This window comes from Sciurus carolinensis, chromosome 11 (assembly GCF_902686445.1).
Source record: "Sciurus carolinensis chromosome 11, mSciCar1.2, whole genome shotgun sequence".
NCBI classification, from domain to species: Eukaryota; Metazoa; Chordata; class Mammalia; order Rodentia; family Sciuridae; genus Sciurus; species Sciurus carolinensis.
In genome coordinates this window covers 61053900-61068072 of record NC_062223.1, presented here as the reverse complement: position 1 = coordinate 61068072, position 14173 = coordinate 61053900, and the positions used below count along the sequence as shown (strand labels likewise).

Genomic DNA, 14173 nt, shown 5'->3' with positions numbered 1-14173 from the left:
GTAAAGATAAAAAATAGGCTAGGGATGTGGTTCAATGGCTAAGTACATCTGGGTTCAATCCCCAGTATCAAACAAACAAAAAATAAAAAACAAAACAAAAAAACCCCAATATATTTCAAATGGAGTTCTACCTACAGAAAAGGCCTTGGAAATCCTACAAATGAGATGGGAACAGGCTAGAGTTTGTTGATTAATCCTCCAACAGCTAGGGAAACTAAGTATTATTAATCACAGACAATTGCTCCCAGGTTTGAAGAGGTCACAGAGTTACCAAGACATAGAGGAAAAATCTGAAGTCCAAGTTACTCTGAGTCTAAAACACATGCTCTTTTTACTCTTTCACCCCTCTCTAAAGATCTCTCCAATCCAGTACTTGGATTCTTCTTAGAATATAGTTCATTTTAAAGTGCCTGATCCACAAACCTCCAATGGCTCACAATTAACTAAAAGATAAAATATACACTATCTATGGCAAGATCTGTTTTAACCTGCCTTCCAACCATTTATGTGTCAGGTCCCTCATATGGTTTACTTTATCAAAAATCACAACAAACCTTGTGATTAGAAACTATGACTATTACCATTTCTCAGATGAAGAAACTATCTTAATCAAGTGGATGGGGAAAACTAGGAAGGAAAGGAAGAAGCATGAGAGGGAGGGAAGGAGACAGAGAGAAAAAGAAGGGAAGGAGGAAGGAAGGGAAGAAATATTTATTAAATGCCTAATATGTATATGATATATTTTATTAGGAGGTTGGATATAGTATCATTTAGTTCTCAAATCCTGAAATTCTTACAGATGAGGAAAATGAGCCTAAGATATTAACTTATGTGATAAAGCCAGGTTAGAACACTGATAGACTTTCTACTATACACATTCAATGTGTAGTAAGTACTTAATAAAAAATGGAATGGAATTGAAAAAAAAAAAAAAAAAAAAAAAGCATGTCCATGGGATGAAGCATAGAAAAATGCAGTACCAGCCACATTACCTAAACTAAGGCAAAAAAGCTAAGTAAAAGCTGATCTAAAAGATAAATGAAAGCTTTGTTAAGAAACAGTCCTGCAAAATTATTATAGTTCTCCAACCAAATACTGAGGAACATTCTCAGGAATGTCTCAAGTTTTATAAGGATTCATAGGAGAAAAATCCACATTTCTCTTGAGAAGCTATTTTTTATATGTAGTAGAAATACTGGGAATCTTGTAATATAGTTCCATTTTACTTGGTTACCAGGAAGCTCACAATCAAGTCTGTAACTACCATTAGCAATTAAGCAAATATGAAAGATAAGAATTTTTGTGCATTTACCTTATCTCACCTTAAAATATTTACCTTATTTTTCTACCATTAATTTTTCTTTCCCACTATCTCCTCTTTTGTTTTCATGTTTTTTTCTTTTTTGTATACTACAGGTATCACCTCAAACCATCAAAATCTGTTTTTCATCAAGGCAATTAATTGCTTTGCTCCTTACATAGAATAAAAAGTTTAAAAAGTTTATTTCTAAACATTACAATGTTTGAACAGTGAAGTCTTTTTTAAATTAAGGAGAATGCAATTAACGCATTAATGCAGGTATATGTATGGTACGATCTAGAATAGTACATGTTCAAAGAAGGTCCCCCGGCAGTCTCAAAGATGCTTTGAAAGGTCTACTAAACCAAAACTATTTTCACAATAGTACCAAGACATTATTTGCCCTTTTCATCCTTTTCTCTCTTGAGTGTAAAATGGTGCTTACGAAACCAAATGGCAATGATGAATTTAGAATGCCAAAGCAGATACAAGAATCTAGCTGTTTTCTAATAAGCTAAACATTAAGAGATTTTTTTAAAATGCAAAACAAAATGCTGGGCATGGTGGCACATGCCTCTAATCCCAGCAACTCAGGAGGCTGAAGCTGAAGAATCACAAGTGTGAGGCCAGCCTCAGCAATTTAGTGAGGCACTAAGGAACTTAGAGAGAGACTGTCTCAAAATAAAAAATAAAAAAGAGATGGGGTTGTAGCTCAGTGGTTAAGGACCCCTGAGCTCAAACCCTGGTACCAAAACATTAGAAAATTTAAAAAAGTAAAATAAAGCTGTCATTCTGCTTTATTATTTTGAAATATATAGTGAATAATCAAAGATGTTATCTATATCAATATCTAATGGATCTATTATTGTTATTTAAAATAAATCCTCTTATTTTCAGTTTTAATATCTAATATATATATATACAATGATAAATATTGTTAGATATATATGTATATCACATAAATCAAAACTGGGGATTTTAATAATTTTTAAGACCAAAAATGTTGAGAACAACTGTCCAGAAAGATGAAGAAATTAGATCCAGAAGGAGGAAAAATTAGAAAGTACCTGCCATAGTGGGAAGTTAGGTCCATAAAATGCTTGTACTTAGTAAATATGTTCTATATGTACCAAAACTAACAACTCTATCAGAAATATATGTAGAATTATTGAATTTTAACCCTTTCTCTGGGAGACATATTAACTGGATGTGGCATTTCGACTTAAAACACTTGAAAACAAAACTAAAATTTTAGACTGGATATGGTGGTACATGCCTGTAATCCCAGCTACTCCAGAGGCTGAAGCAGGAAAATCACAAGTTGGAGGCCAGCCTAGGCAACACAGAGAGACCCTGCCTCAAGCACAAAATGAAAATAACAACAACAACAAACAAAACAAAAAAAACCTTAAAGTTTCATGTTTGTTCCCACCTCCACCTCTATCCTTAAAAAGTATCTTGAACCTTGTTAACCTGTATGAATTCTTACCATTCTTTCCATTTAAAGTGCAAAGAAAAGAGCCAAACAAGTTTGTTGTTTTTTATGAATTAGACCTTAAACTAGTAACTAGGCAACCAATCAAGTAGCCCTGACAACAGAAATAAAAAGAACTTAATGATTACATTCAGCCAGGAGCCCACAGACAGTACAGCATAACTGCCCAATGTTATTGGTTCAAATGCAAAATCCAATATTAATAAAACTTACATTGCTTTTTTTCTAACTATATAGCATTTTTGATCTGTGTATGTTCTTTTAGAAAAACACTATCACAAGTATAAGTATAGCTATTCATTTCAAAGAAATATGCAGGAAGCACATATGTCTAGGTAGACTTCTTTAGTTCATGATTTTAGCATTCACTTCATTAAAATTGATGTTTGGAACTCAGATGTGTTTCTTGGCTTAGATTTTAAGTAAAATTGCCCTATCAATCTCACAGAGTTGTAGGGGACAAATGAGATGATGGAGAGAGGGAAAGCTGGAGTAAAGTGATCAAGAGCTGGTCTTTTTAAAATTTAAAATTAAAAAAAAAATTTTACAGACTGTATTTTGATTCATTGTACATAAATGGGGTACATCTTTTCATTTCTACGGTTGTGCACGAAGTAGTTTCCTCATCTGTGAAACAGGAATAACAATTCTACCTACAGCCCTGAATTTGGAAAACTTTGAGAGTATTTTTGAAGCATAGAAGCACTACAAAAATATACCTTGTCAGGTACTACTGCTCTGATTTGCAAATGAGGATGATTACAATTAGAATTTGTCCCCTTGCTGTACAACCTCTAATGTGCTCCACATTCCTCATAACACCCATTATCATAATCTGCAAAGAGGCTGAAATAGACAAGCAAAGCAACTTAACATGTTTATCAACTGCTCATAAAAATGATAACCTTGATTAATTAGTGTATGTATACCTTTGAAAACAACAAAAGCTCACTAGTCTGCACACTATATGAAGAGCTCATTCATTCCAAACACAAGTTGCTAAATAATTTGCTCACAAGCCCCTTTCACTTATTGTTGAACAGCTATATTGATCTTCTGTCTAAACTTCTCCTGTCATGCAACAATGAATATCTGAATCAATTGTATAAATAACAAGGAGTTTTGGCAATTGACCGTGAGAAGCCAAAGATATCCAGTATGTTTTTCTTTTCTAATAAGAGGGGGCAGTATTACATCAATATAATACTGATGCACTATTCTGATATTTTGTAAAGTATGGGTGAGGAGCAAGAATCTACAGTTGTAAAAACTGAACAACAACAGTTTTTTGAGTAAATAGGAACAAGTTTACAATGTGCCTCAATGATTAGATTACTATTTTCTTATTTACTTGATTTAAAAAATAGCATTTTGGCATGGTAAATGCATGCAGTTATTAAGAAGCATCAGGTTAAGTATTTTCAAAAATCATAGACCAGATTCTGCCTTTATGGAAATATATTAAACAACACATCAAATTAGTAGGGACAAAAAAATCTCTAGCATTTTAACAAATCATATTTGAACATTGTTACCACATGCCATATCCCAGCAGGTAGCTAATATATACAAGATACTCTAAGAATAGAAAAGAAAAACACATATGTTGACTTAATAAGAAATTGCCTGTCAGCATTTTACTAGCCTTAGCTCTGTCTCACAACATTGTGGCTCCTAAGAACAACAGGTCGACTCATTTGTCCCTGAATGGATGATAAAGTGAGAAACAAATTTGTTAGTTGAACATCTCTTGTGTAAGACATGTGCACTGTACATAGCTTTTCCTTCAAACAACCCTTCGAGGAAAGGGTAATTACCTCCATTTTATAGATATGGTCATTGAACTCAGACAGGTCGGGTAACTTACTTAGGTAACAGTGAGAAAACAGTACAGGGAGAACTGAGACCCAAATTAATCAACTTCAAAATCCATGTTCTCTTTAATCTACTATATGACCTCTCATTCTCCTGCTGCTCCTGACCTAGCCTCTTCCTTTGTTTCTTTGTCCATCCCGGCATCATTCATCTTCTGTTTCCTGACTATAATTTTTACGGAGCCAGAACCAGGGTGCATCATGGCAGGGAAGATGCCTATCCAGACTGAAAGTGATAAATGTATAGAAGTGACAAGGCTATAGAGGAGGATGCTTAGCACTTTCCTGCTTCACAGCCTGTGTTTATTCCTTGCTTCATTCCATCAAAGGTTAAAGATCACCCATGTAAAAACTACATTTATATGTAATAGGTTTAAAGATATCATGGAATTTAATACTGTTCTATAAATGGAAATACCATTACTTAACAATTAAGAATGCTAAGATTTAATTCCTCCTATGTCATGAATCCACTATGACTGTGAGTAAGTCATTTTCTTTCACTAGGTCTCTGTTTTCCCTTATGTAAGTGGAAGCAACTGCAAATATGATGTTCTCTCTAATCTTCCACTCTAGTTTAATCCCACTGATATACTTGGGAGGCAGGTATGGTATGATAGTTGTGTCCATGATAGCTTGTTTTGACATCTAATGAGATCAAGCATTTTCTCAAGCCATTCTCAGAAGATGAGAGGAATAGCAGTTCAAGACACATTGATGGGTCATTTGCCTATTTATGAGCAACTGCAACTGGCAGGTAATCTACTGGCACATAATACCTATGCAAGAAAGTTACTCTGACCAATTACAAAGTCTGAATTCAAACATCAAGGTCAGAAAAGATATAGAATACACTTCAATACAAATCAGTTAACTAAGAAGGCCCACTCTGTCTCACCTCTCTTTTATCTAAATGCCCTTAGCTTAGTTCTGAAGACATTTAGAAGCAGCTAATATTCTGCTGTGTATTGTCATGACTAAAATATGCTCTATAGAAAGATGTCAAAACAACAAAATTTGGTAAGCAATTAGCCTATCATATGATCTAATTGCACTGGTACTTAAGGATAGAGAAAGCTGGTGGTGTTGGTGTGGAAAGCTAAAACCCAGGGCAGTAACTCAGTCTTCTGCTGGCAGGACGTGCACAGAGGTTATGTTAAAATGATGGAGCATAACAGCTCCTAAGGCGCTGTTACAGTCTATTGTCCCCACAATCTATATATTTAACAGACCCTAAATACCTCATAACACAGTCAACCAGAAAAGCTCCGTTGGTGCCGTTCTGGCCGATCAAGTCAACAATGTTTTATTTTAAAGTGCCAAAATAAGGATTTGCCCAATAAAGTGAAACGCACCATGGGTAATTAAGTGGACACATAAATGAGCCTATATGTGGTATAAAGACACAGTCTCCCTGTGCCTGCGTAGTAAATGTCAGCCCACGCTGATGATACGGTACAAAGTCTGTCTCATACATATCTCATGTTACCAAGTATAATGTGCAACACAGTGGACACTGTGATGCACTGCCCAGATCCCCCTTCAGGACTAGAAGATTTACTCCCTCTGCTCTTGGGAACACTTTTGGTAGCTAGCCCTCAGCTGTCGGCCCTCTTTGGCATTGCCTCAGCTGAAGAGAGTTGTCTCACCCAAGGTCATGTCCTCTTCTCAGGGTAGCCCTCATCCAAGCACTGGCTGAAACAAGTGTACAAAAGCTCACCTTCTCACCCCAATGCAATGATTCTGAATGGCCAGTGGGGTTGCCTGAGGTCTTAACTGAGACTGCACCACAGCACAAACTCTCCCTCTGCCTAGTCCTGCTTTTGCCCTCCCACTTCCACAGGTGGAAACCCCAAAAGCACTCCCAAACAAGCCTGCCATTAATGTCTATCTCATAGCCTGCTTCCCAGTGAACCCAAATGTGGGTCATATGCCCTTATAAAGAATGTCCATGTTTCTTTTTAAGAGAGAGAAGTAAGCTTAATAATTTTTGAGCTTTTATGACAGCAACACTAAAAAACTATCTAAAACTGTATTATGGATTACAAAGAACAAATTCATAAATCTAATTTATGGGTCTTTACATTTAAGGAAACAGATAATAATTCCAAGGTGGCCAATTTTGAAGACAAACTGAATTTGTCACAATCCATTTTCCAGTCTTTATTGCAGTTCATATTCTTTTGACTCAAAAGAAAATCTAATCCTCAGAAAAAGACACAGAGTCCCTGTGGAACCTCATGAATTAAGTTGAATATTTTAATCATAAGAGGGATCCAAAGATACCATCACAGGGATCTGATAGTACTGTTCTTAATTTATTCTTCTAAGCATGACTAACCTAATAAGGAAGGATTGATATCTACTATCCATACTAAACAAAACCTACAGAATCACAAAATGTATGTTTAGAATAGGGCCATTATTCGGGAGGGAGAATGTTTGAAGGAAGGCTCATGAACACAATATCCCTGAATATAATGAACTTTTCCAGTTCCCTAAAATCAAGCCCAGGAAGCTACTTTTATCTACTGAGTCATTGACTCCCAGGATTTCTTGGTTCTGGAGAAACAACTCTGCAACTTACCTTCAGGGACTCAGTTATATTCAACATAAGTTTTAGGTCAAATTTGAATTTTTTTCTCTCCTTACCTAATCACTCATCTTTGTTCCATGTCTTTGAAAGCAAAACAATGTTTTATCATTTCTAATCTCAAGACTTCTTCCTCCCAAATGAATTAAGAATGGTCAGTGAGAAATACTTGATCTGTAGGATTTGAAGTTAATAGTGTTCACATTTGAACTTCAACACCTACTGATGATATAAACTCAAAAGCATTTGGTGCTATGGACTGTTTTGACATCTAATCCCTAATGTTGATGGTAATTGGAGGTGGGTCTTTCAGAAGTGATTAGGACTAGATGAGATGATGAAGGTGGAGCCTCCACAATGGGATTAGTCCATAAGAAGATGAGGTGACCAGAACTCTGTTCTCCTTCATGTGAGGATACAGCTAGATGGTGGCCATCAGCAAGCCAAGAATTGGGCCCTCACAAGAACCTGACCATGCTGTCAGTCTGATCTTGGACATATGGCCTATGGAACAGCAAGAAGTAGATTTTTGTTGTTTGAGGTTTATGGTATTTATTATAACAGGGTCACCAAGTATACAAAGTTCATATGGAATATGATTTCAAAGGTATACGAGACTTTGCCCCATACAAGAGTTTACCATGGAGCTACTCAAGTTCTTCAAGAACAACAGGACCTCAAGTTTACCAAGAAAAAGGTAGGTAAACACTTCTAGGCCAAGAGGACATCAGGGGAGTTAAGCAATGTCCTGACCACCATGTAGAATTTGGATGCCAAGAAGGACTGAATATCCTCCTCACTTTGTGTATAAGAAAAACTTTACCATACATTATCCATATTCACCTACTCAGGCAGCTCTTGAAGAGGGCCTCTGCCTTGGGAGACCACTACCAAGGTTCCAAAATGGGATAAGACACTTAGAGGGGAACAGAACACATACTTATGAGCAGAAGGAGGAACCAGCACGTATATTATTAATCTCAGGTATACAAAAGTATATAGCTTACTAGACACCAAAAGACCCACCACCATTTATATATAAAAGGCACATATGTCTTTGCCCCCAATAAGTGATGCACTATGGAGCTAGCCAAAGTCTCCAAGAGCGAACAGGACTTCAAGTATATCAAGGAAAGAGTAGGGACACACTCCATGCTAAAAGAAGCATATATACATGATGTTAACATGAGTAACTCAGTGCAGTGGGAACTGAGGGTAAAATAAAATTCTTCACTAAGCTTTGGGAAGTCAACACTCTCTCAGAGCTAAACTTCCTAATCTGTGTGAGGGCTTTGATCACATACACTCTGTGGGAATCCCATTTGGATTTTCCTCCAGAACTGAGAGAATAAATTTCTGTTGTGTTGAGCAACTGAGTTTGTGGTCATTTGTCAAAGCAGCCAGAGGAAACAAACACACCCACATTTCCAGACTCTCACATCACTGTATCTTATAAGAAGGAAACATAGGAAAATATATTAAAAAATCAACACCCTGGTTATGGGTATGTATTCAAATGCCTGCAGCACATAGAATCACATACTTCTGACTTTTTCATATACAAATTTAAAAATCCTTCTAGGAATTGGGGGAACTACCAGTTTTATTCAGTTGGATGGAGACTCTGCTACATGCTAGAATTAGCAAGTCCTGAAATGAGGAAGAGACTCTTTGCCCTGACTTCATAAGTTATATTTTCAGCCTTGACTGAAGAGAAATATTTTTTAAAGCTCTTACTCTAAAACTGTTACCAAAGACATTGCCCATCATGCTACTCATTTGTCCCTATATAGTTCCATGTTTTTTTAAAAAATGAAAGCTCTCACAATTTAGGACTAGGAAAGTACTTTTGTGTTTTTAAAAAAATAGATATATTTCATTCTATCAGATAATGAGAATTTTTTTTTACCCCATCTACTAGAATAGCCTCAGCTACTCTGCCTGTTTCTGTGCTTCACTTCCATAGTCCTTTTTCCCACAGAAAGCACAATGATGAATCCTCTTATATATAAATCAGATCATGTCCACATCCTGGACATAACCAGTCTAGGATTCTCATTACATGCAGGACAAAATGAAAAGCCTTTCCAGGGCCCACCGGGTCTAACATGCTGTGTCTGGGCTATCACTTTTTCTTCATGTCACCCTGCTGACTCTTCCCCTTCACCCCTCTGGCGACACTGGTCTCTATGCTTTTTGTTCTTGTTGCCTGGAAAACCTTTCTCTCACTCCTCATAGGTCACCATTGCTTCATTCAGGTCTCTACTCAATGTCACTTCCCCAGAGTCCTTACCACTCCCTCTAAAATAACCACCCTTTGCTTGCTTCTGTTTTTTCTCATGGCTTATTAACCCTCTGACATTACACTGTATATTTAATTTCTTATTTCATCATCGTCTGTGTTCCAATACTAGAAGATAAGCTCTCCTAGGGAAGGAACTTTTCAGATTTGCTCACTCTCTATCTCCACTACCTGGGGCCAAGTCTATCATAGAATAGGTACTGGATAACTGATTTGCTGAATCAAAAAATAAGCAAATGAATTTACAAATTGCTTTGCTTTGTTTTTGGCCCTGGATGATTGGAAACTTAGTATTAATTTTAATGGTTATGGTATCTTATTAGCTTTTATCAGGAGCACATATGTTTTCTTTTTAAAAATGTTGATATTTTGTTTTTATTCTAATAACATAAAATATACATGTTAAGATACATTTCAGAATGTGACAGAAAGACATCAATAGGCAGGTCCCACACCAAGTGGGAAAGGCTGTGTTGTGTATTTGTTAATCAGCAGTAAATGTGACACACGACAGATTTTAGTAAAATATAAGATAGTCCTCAAGCTAGAAGTCCAAATTTTGACTGAAGGTTGATATTTGGGAGTCTGGAAAGAACAGATGACAATAAGCCAATGGCCCTAGCAGAACCAGTGAAGGAGAGAAACAAGTTTTACCTTTTCATTCCTGCAGTTGTTAAGTCCCATATTATTCATGGAAGACAGTTTCCCATCAACGCCATGGGGCTGTTGCTGCTGTTGCTCCCGCTGGATCTGCTCTCTCATCTTCCGAGCCTCCTGAATGGCTTTCATCACTGTATCCTGATCCCCAAATAGGGCAGGGGAGTTGAGACTGGACAGGATATCTGCATATACAGGATGCATTATTAAAGGCTAGTGAGAATAAACTCAAAAAAAGAATTCTGCATTCTCTGAACAAGGAAGGGGAATATTTGTTATTAGAAAAGCTGCACAATACTATGCATAGAACACAGAAAGCCAGGGCAATCAAACTGTGCTGGTCCTTTTTAGCCCTTGGAGGATAGCCCAGCACTCAGGTCCACGTGGGTTCTGGCTACCCATCTTCTCACTAGATTCCAATTGTATATCTACTGGGGGGAGATACCTCTTCTAGTTTTGTCCACAATCTGTATATGGCCTTGCTTCCTCAGGGAGAGAGAGGTATGATGTGGAGGAAAGGGATAGGAGAGTGTAGTGGGGAGGCAGGGAAGAGTACACTCAGGTACCCCATTATATTTGGTGTGCCCATATAGGAAAACTGTTTTTTTTTTAGAAGAAAAAAAATCCATGAGACTCGATGTGTACTTCAGTGACATCTGTATGTGTGTGTTCATGTGTCTACTGCAGGAGCGAGGGGGCGGGAAGAACACACCATGCTCTCAGATCCCCAATTGCTGGCTGGCTAATGAAGCATTCTTCTCCTCATGCTGCCTCAGTTATTTACCAAGAGAAGGATGAACCATTCCCCACCCCCACCCCCAATACCCACTGCTGTCTTCTCCCTATTCCTCATGACAGCGAAGCCATGTGTGTGGGAATGGTTTTCACATAAGTACAAAGGTTCAAATAAAGTAAGAATAAATATTTGCTTTTATTATATTCCATGCAACACAGAGGGAAAAGATTCAAAATGAAATTGACTAATGTCCTTTCATATCTTGCATTTTACTGTGGGCAAAATGAATACTTTGGATAAGGTTTCCAATTTTTGACAAAAAAGACGGCAATTATTTGATGAGTGAGAAATTTCAGCTACTGTGGCAAATTTTAATATGTCCTCTTGTTTGAGACACAGTGGTATGAGCATTTCACAGCCCATGTGTACGGGCATGTGTGTTTGTGTGTGTAAACCAGACTACAATCAAGTTACAAAACATGTCTTGTATGTGTAATGCATGTACATATATGTGTGAGTTTGGAAAAAATCCCAAGGCTATCTATGAGACAATTCTACAAATCAGTTACTGGTTAGGATATTAAAAAAAACCCATGTTTTTTGTCTTAGGGCTTTTCTGATAAAAAGACCATTTCTATCCCATATCATCTGGACAAGAGTGACTACAGGAGCTATTGCTTCAGCCCATCTGGTTCATGACCTAGCAAATAATCTCTGCTGAAGTTTAATTTCCATAAGAACCGCCAGGTATATGTGGTATAGTCATCTTTGTCCTTCACAATGCTCAGTACAGTAAAAAAAATGATTTCTGAACAAAATAAAGAAATGAATTATAGGAGGGCCATTTCAAGATCAAGTCTATGATACATCTTTCTGTTGACTTTTTTTTCTTTCATCTCACAACAAAAAATCTAGTCAAGGGATGTTCTTCATATTCATATGCTGGAAATGATTTTCTTCTCTCTGACTTGAGGTAAAAATCCCTGGATCCCTGAAGGAGGCATTCTGACATAAAATAATAGGCTGATATAAAGATCCTCATATCCCAAATTTCAAGAGGAAGATTTATGTCTCATTATCAAAAGATTCATTTAGGTTCAGCACAGTTCAGCAAACATTTCAACTATTAGTTTACAAAAGAAGCACTAAGTTATGCATAAGAGGACCTGGATTCTGGTTCTGGCTTTGCTAATTAATAGCTAACGTGCTGTGGGCAAATCATTTTACCTGTAAGAACCACAAATTTACTTTACCTGTGTGATGAGTATCCTAATAATGCATCATCTAATTTATAAAATTATTGATATCAAATAAGAAAATAAGCAACAATTTTTTTGTAAACTATAAATGGCTATACTTACACGTTATTCTATCTAGAATAAGGAGAATTTCAGGCTCTAGGATTCAATTATACAAGGAAGGTAACATGGTAAATAAATGCTAGGTCTAGTCCCTAACCTCTTCAAGTCTCAACATGTTTATTAGAAAATTAATAGTTATAAAAAGTAGAGTAATAATTTTAATGCTTTTTGGAACTCTCCTACTGACAGGTATTTTCATATTTATTGTTTGATTTTACATGTATTTGTAGATGTGTTGGTATTTACTCATGCTGGCCTTTTAAAATTGAACATCTTCTAGGTGCTAGACACTGTCCTGGGCACTTTACATACAATTTTCTCTCTTAATCCTCATAGAAATCTATGAACGAGGCATACTATTCCCCTTTCAGAGAACAGAAAACTGAATTTTAAAACATTAAATAAATTTCCCAGGGCTACTAGTCAGTAAAGGCTCTCAGTTCAAGCCTGTCCCATTTCTAAAACCCATGTTTTTTCCTTCATACTTTTCAAACAAAGATGTGAATATTTCTAGAGATATTTTACAATATATGGAGGAATATAAGATATAGCTTCCTAGATATCAATGTTATTTCATATGTTATTGAAGTGTGTCATTTATATTCGTTTTAATGCAAAACTAATAAAGGATAACATGTAAATTTCACATACATTTTGAAAAGAAAATATAAAACTTCAAAAATGGTTTAGCCAGCATGGTGGCACACTCCTGTAATCCCAGCTCAGGAGGCTGAGACAGGAGAATCACAAGTTCAAAGCTAGCCTCAGCAATGGCGAGGTGCTAAGTAACTCAGTGAGACCCTGTCTCTAAATAAAATACAAAATAGGGCTGGGGATGTGGCTCAGTGGTCAAATGCTTCTGAGTTCAATCCTCAGTAGTTAGAAAAAAAAAAAGGTTTAAACTTTTGACAGGCAGCTTTGAGTCCTGGTCCTAAGGCCCTTAGGAGTTTACTTTAGGTACAAAGCACTGACCAAACACAATAAGTCTGTGACTTGCTGGATCTAACTCATCATCAACTAAAGAACCCATTCCACTGGGATTAATATTAGGACTTTTTCCAAAAGTTCTAATCACCCAGGATACTAAGTTGGACTATGTTTCAGTAGAAAGAAAAGAGGATTATCTTCAACTAAGGAACTGGTTGGAAATGAGGATCAGTCATCACTAAACAGGTTTGCTTTCTTTTACCTAATTCATAAGTCTCTTCCTGGTGTTGACTTTTCCATTTACCTAAAGAGGATCCTCTTCCCAAACTTCCTCCAAGGGGGCTGGGGATGCCGCTTTTGTTTGGCAGATTGACAGGGCTGGTTTTGCTGGCTGGGAAGAGGCTCTGAGTGGGAGATGTTGGGGACTTCACGGGCTCTGCTGTCTTGGGTCGGGATGAGAGATTCAGCGGCTGTGCTGCTGCTTCATCCTGCAAGAGTTTAACATAAATAATTATTAAAAAAAAGACAAATGAAGCACATTATCACTTAGTAAGCCACAGTTATTTTACACCTCAGAGACAATGCTACATTCTCCTACAATAATAACAAAAGAAGCTAATTATCTACCTCCTTGAAGATTCATCGGAAGGAAACCTCATTAATTTCCCTGTGTTATGCTTCTATTTACATTAACTGTGTAGTTGGATCATTCTTTTTGCCAAATTAAAATCTGAATTAGCTCACATTACAGCTTAATTTCCTAATGTGTTTTCAGGGATCTAAATTAACCTAGGGCATTTACAAAGAATTATTTAAAATTTCAGTAGCTCTGTAGTGCTTTTGTGTTATTCTCTCTGAAAAGTTCCTGTAACTATAAATAGTGTCTGCAGCTAATTTTTTAATATATATTTTAAATCAAACAATTGCA

The 14173-nt window shown here is 36.6% G+C and overlaps 1 protein-coding gene across 20 annotated transcripts in view; it reads right to left on the bottom strand.

Annotated features, from left to right (window-relative positions):
• Positions 1-14173, bottom strand: part of Sox6 (SRY-box transcription factor 6) — a 556749-nt gene that overhangs the window by 66707 nt on the left and 475869 nt on the right. For 14 of the 20 annotated variants that reach the window (XM_047516550.1, XM_047516548.1, XM_047516547.1 and 11 more), the window contains 2 exons: positions 13508-13733; positions 10219-10406 (listed from right to left, as the gene is read on the bottom strand). In XM_047516550.1, coding sequence (XP_047372506.1) covers positions 10219-10406; positions 13508-13733 — 414 coding nt within the window. The remainder of the gene's footprint in view (positions 1-10218; positions 10407-13507; positions 13734-14173) is intronic. The other 6 variants (XM_047516556.1, XM_047516563.1, XM_047516557.1 and 3 more) reach the window with 1 other exon arrangement.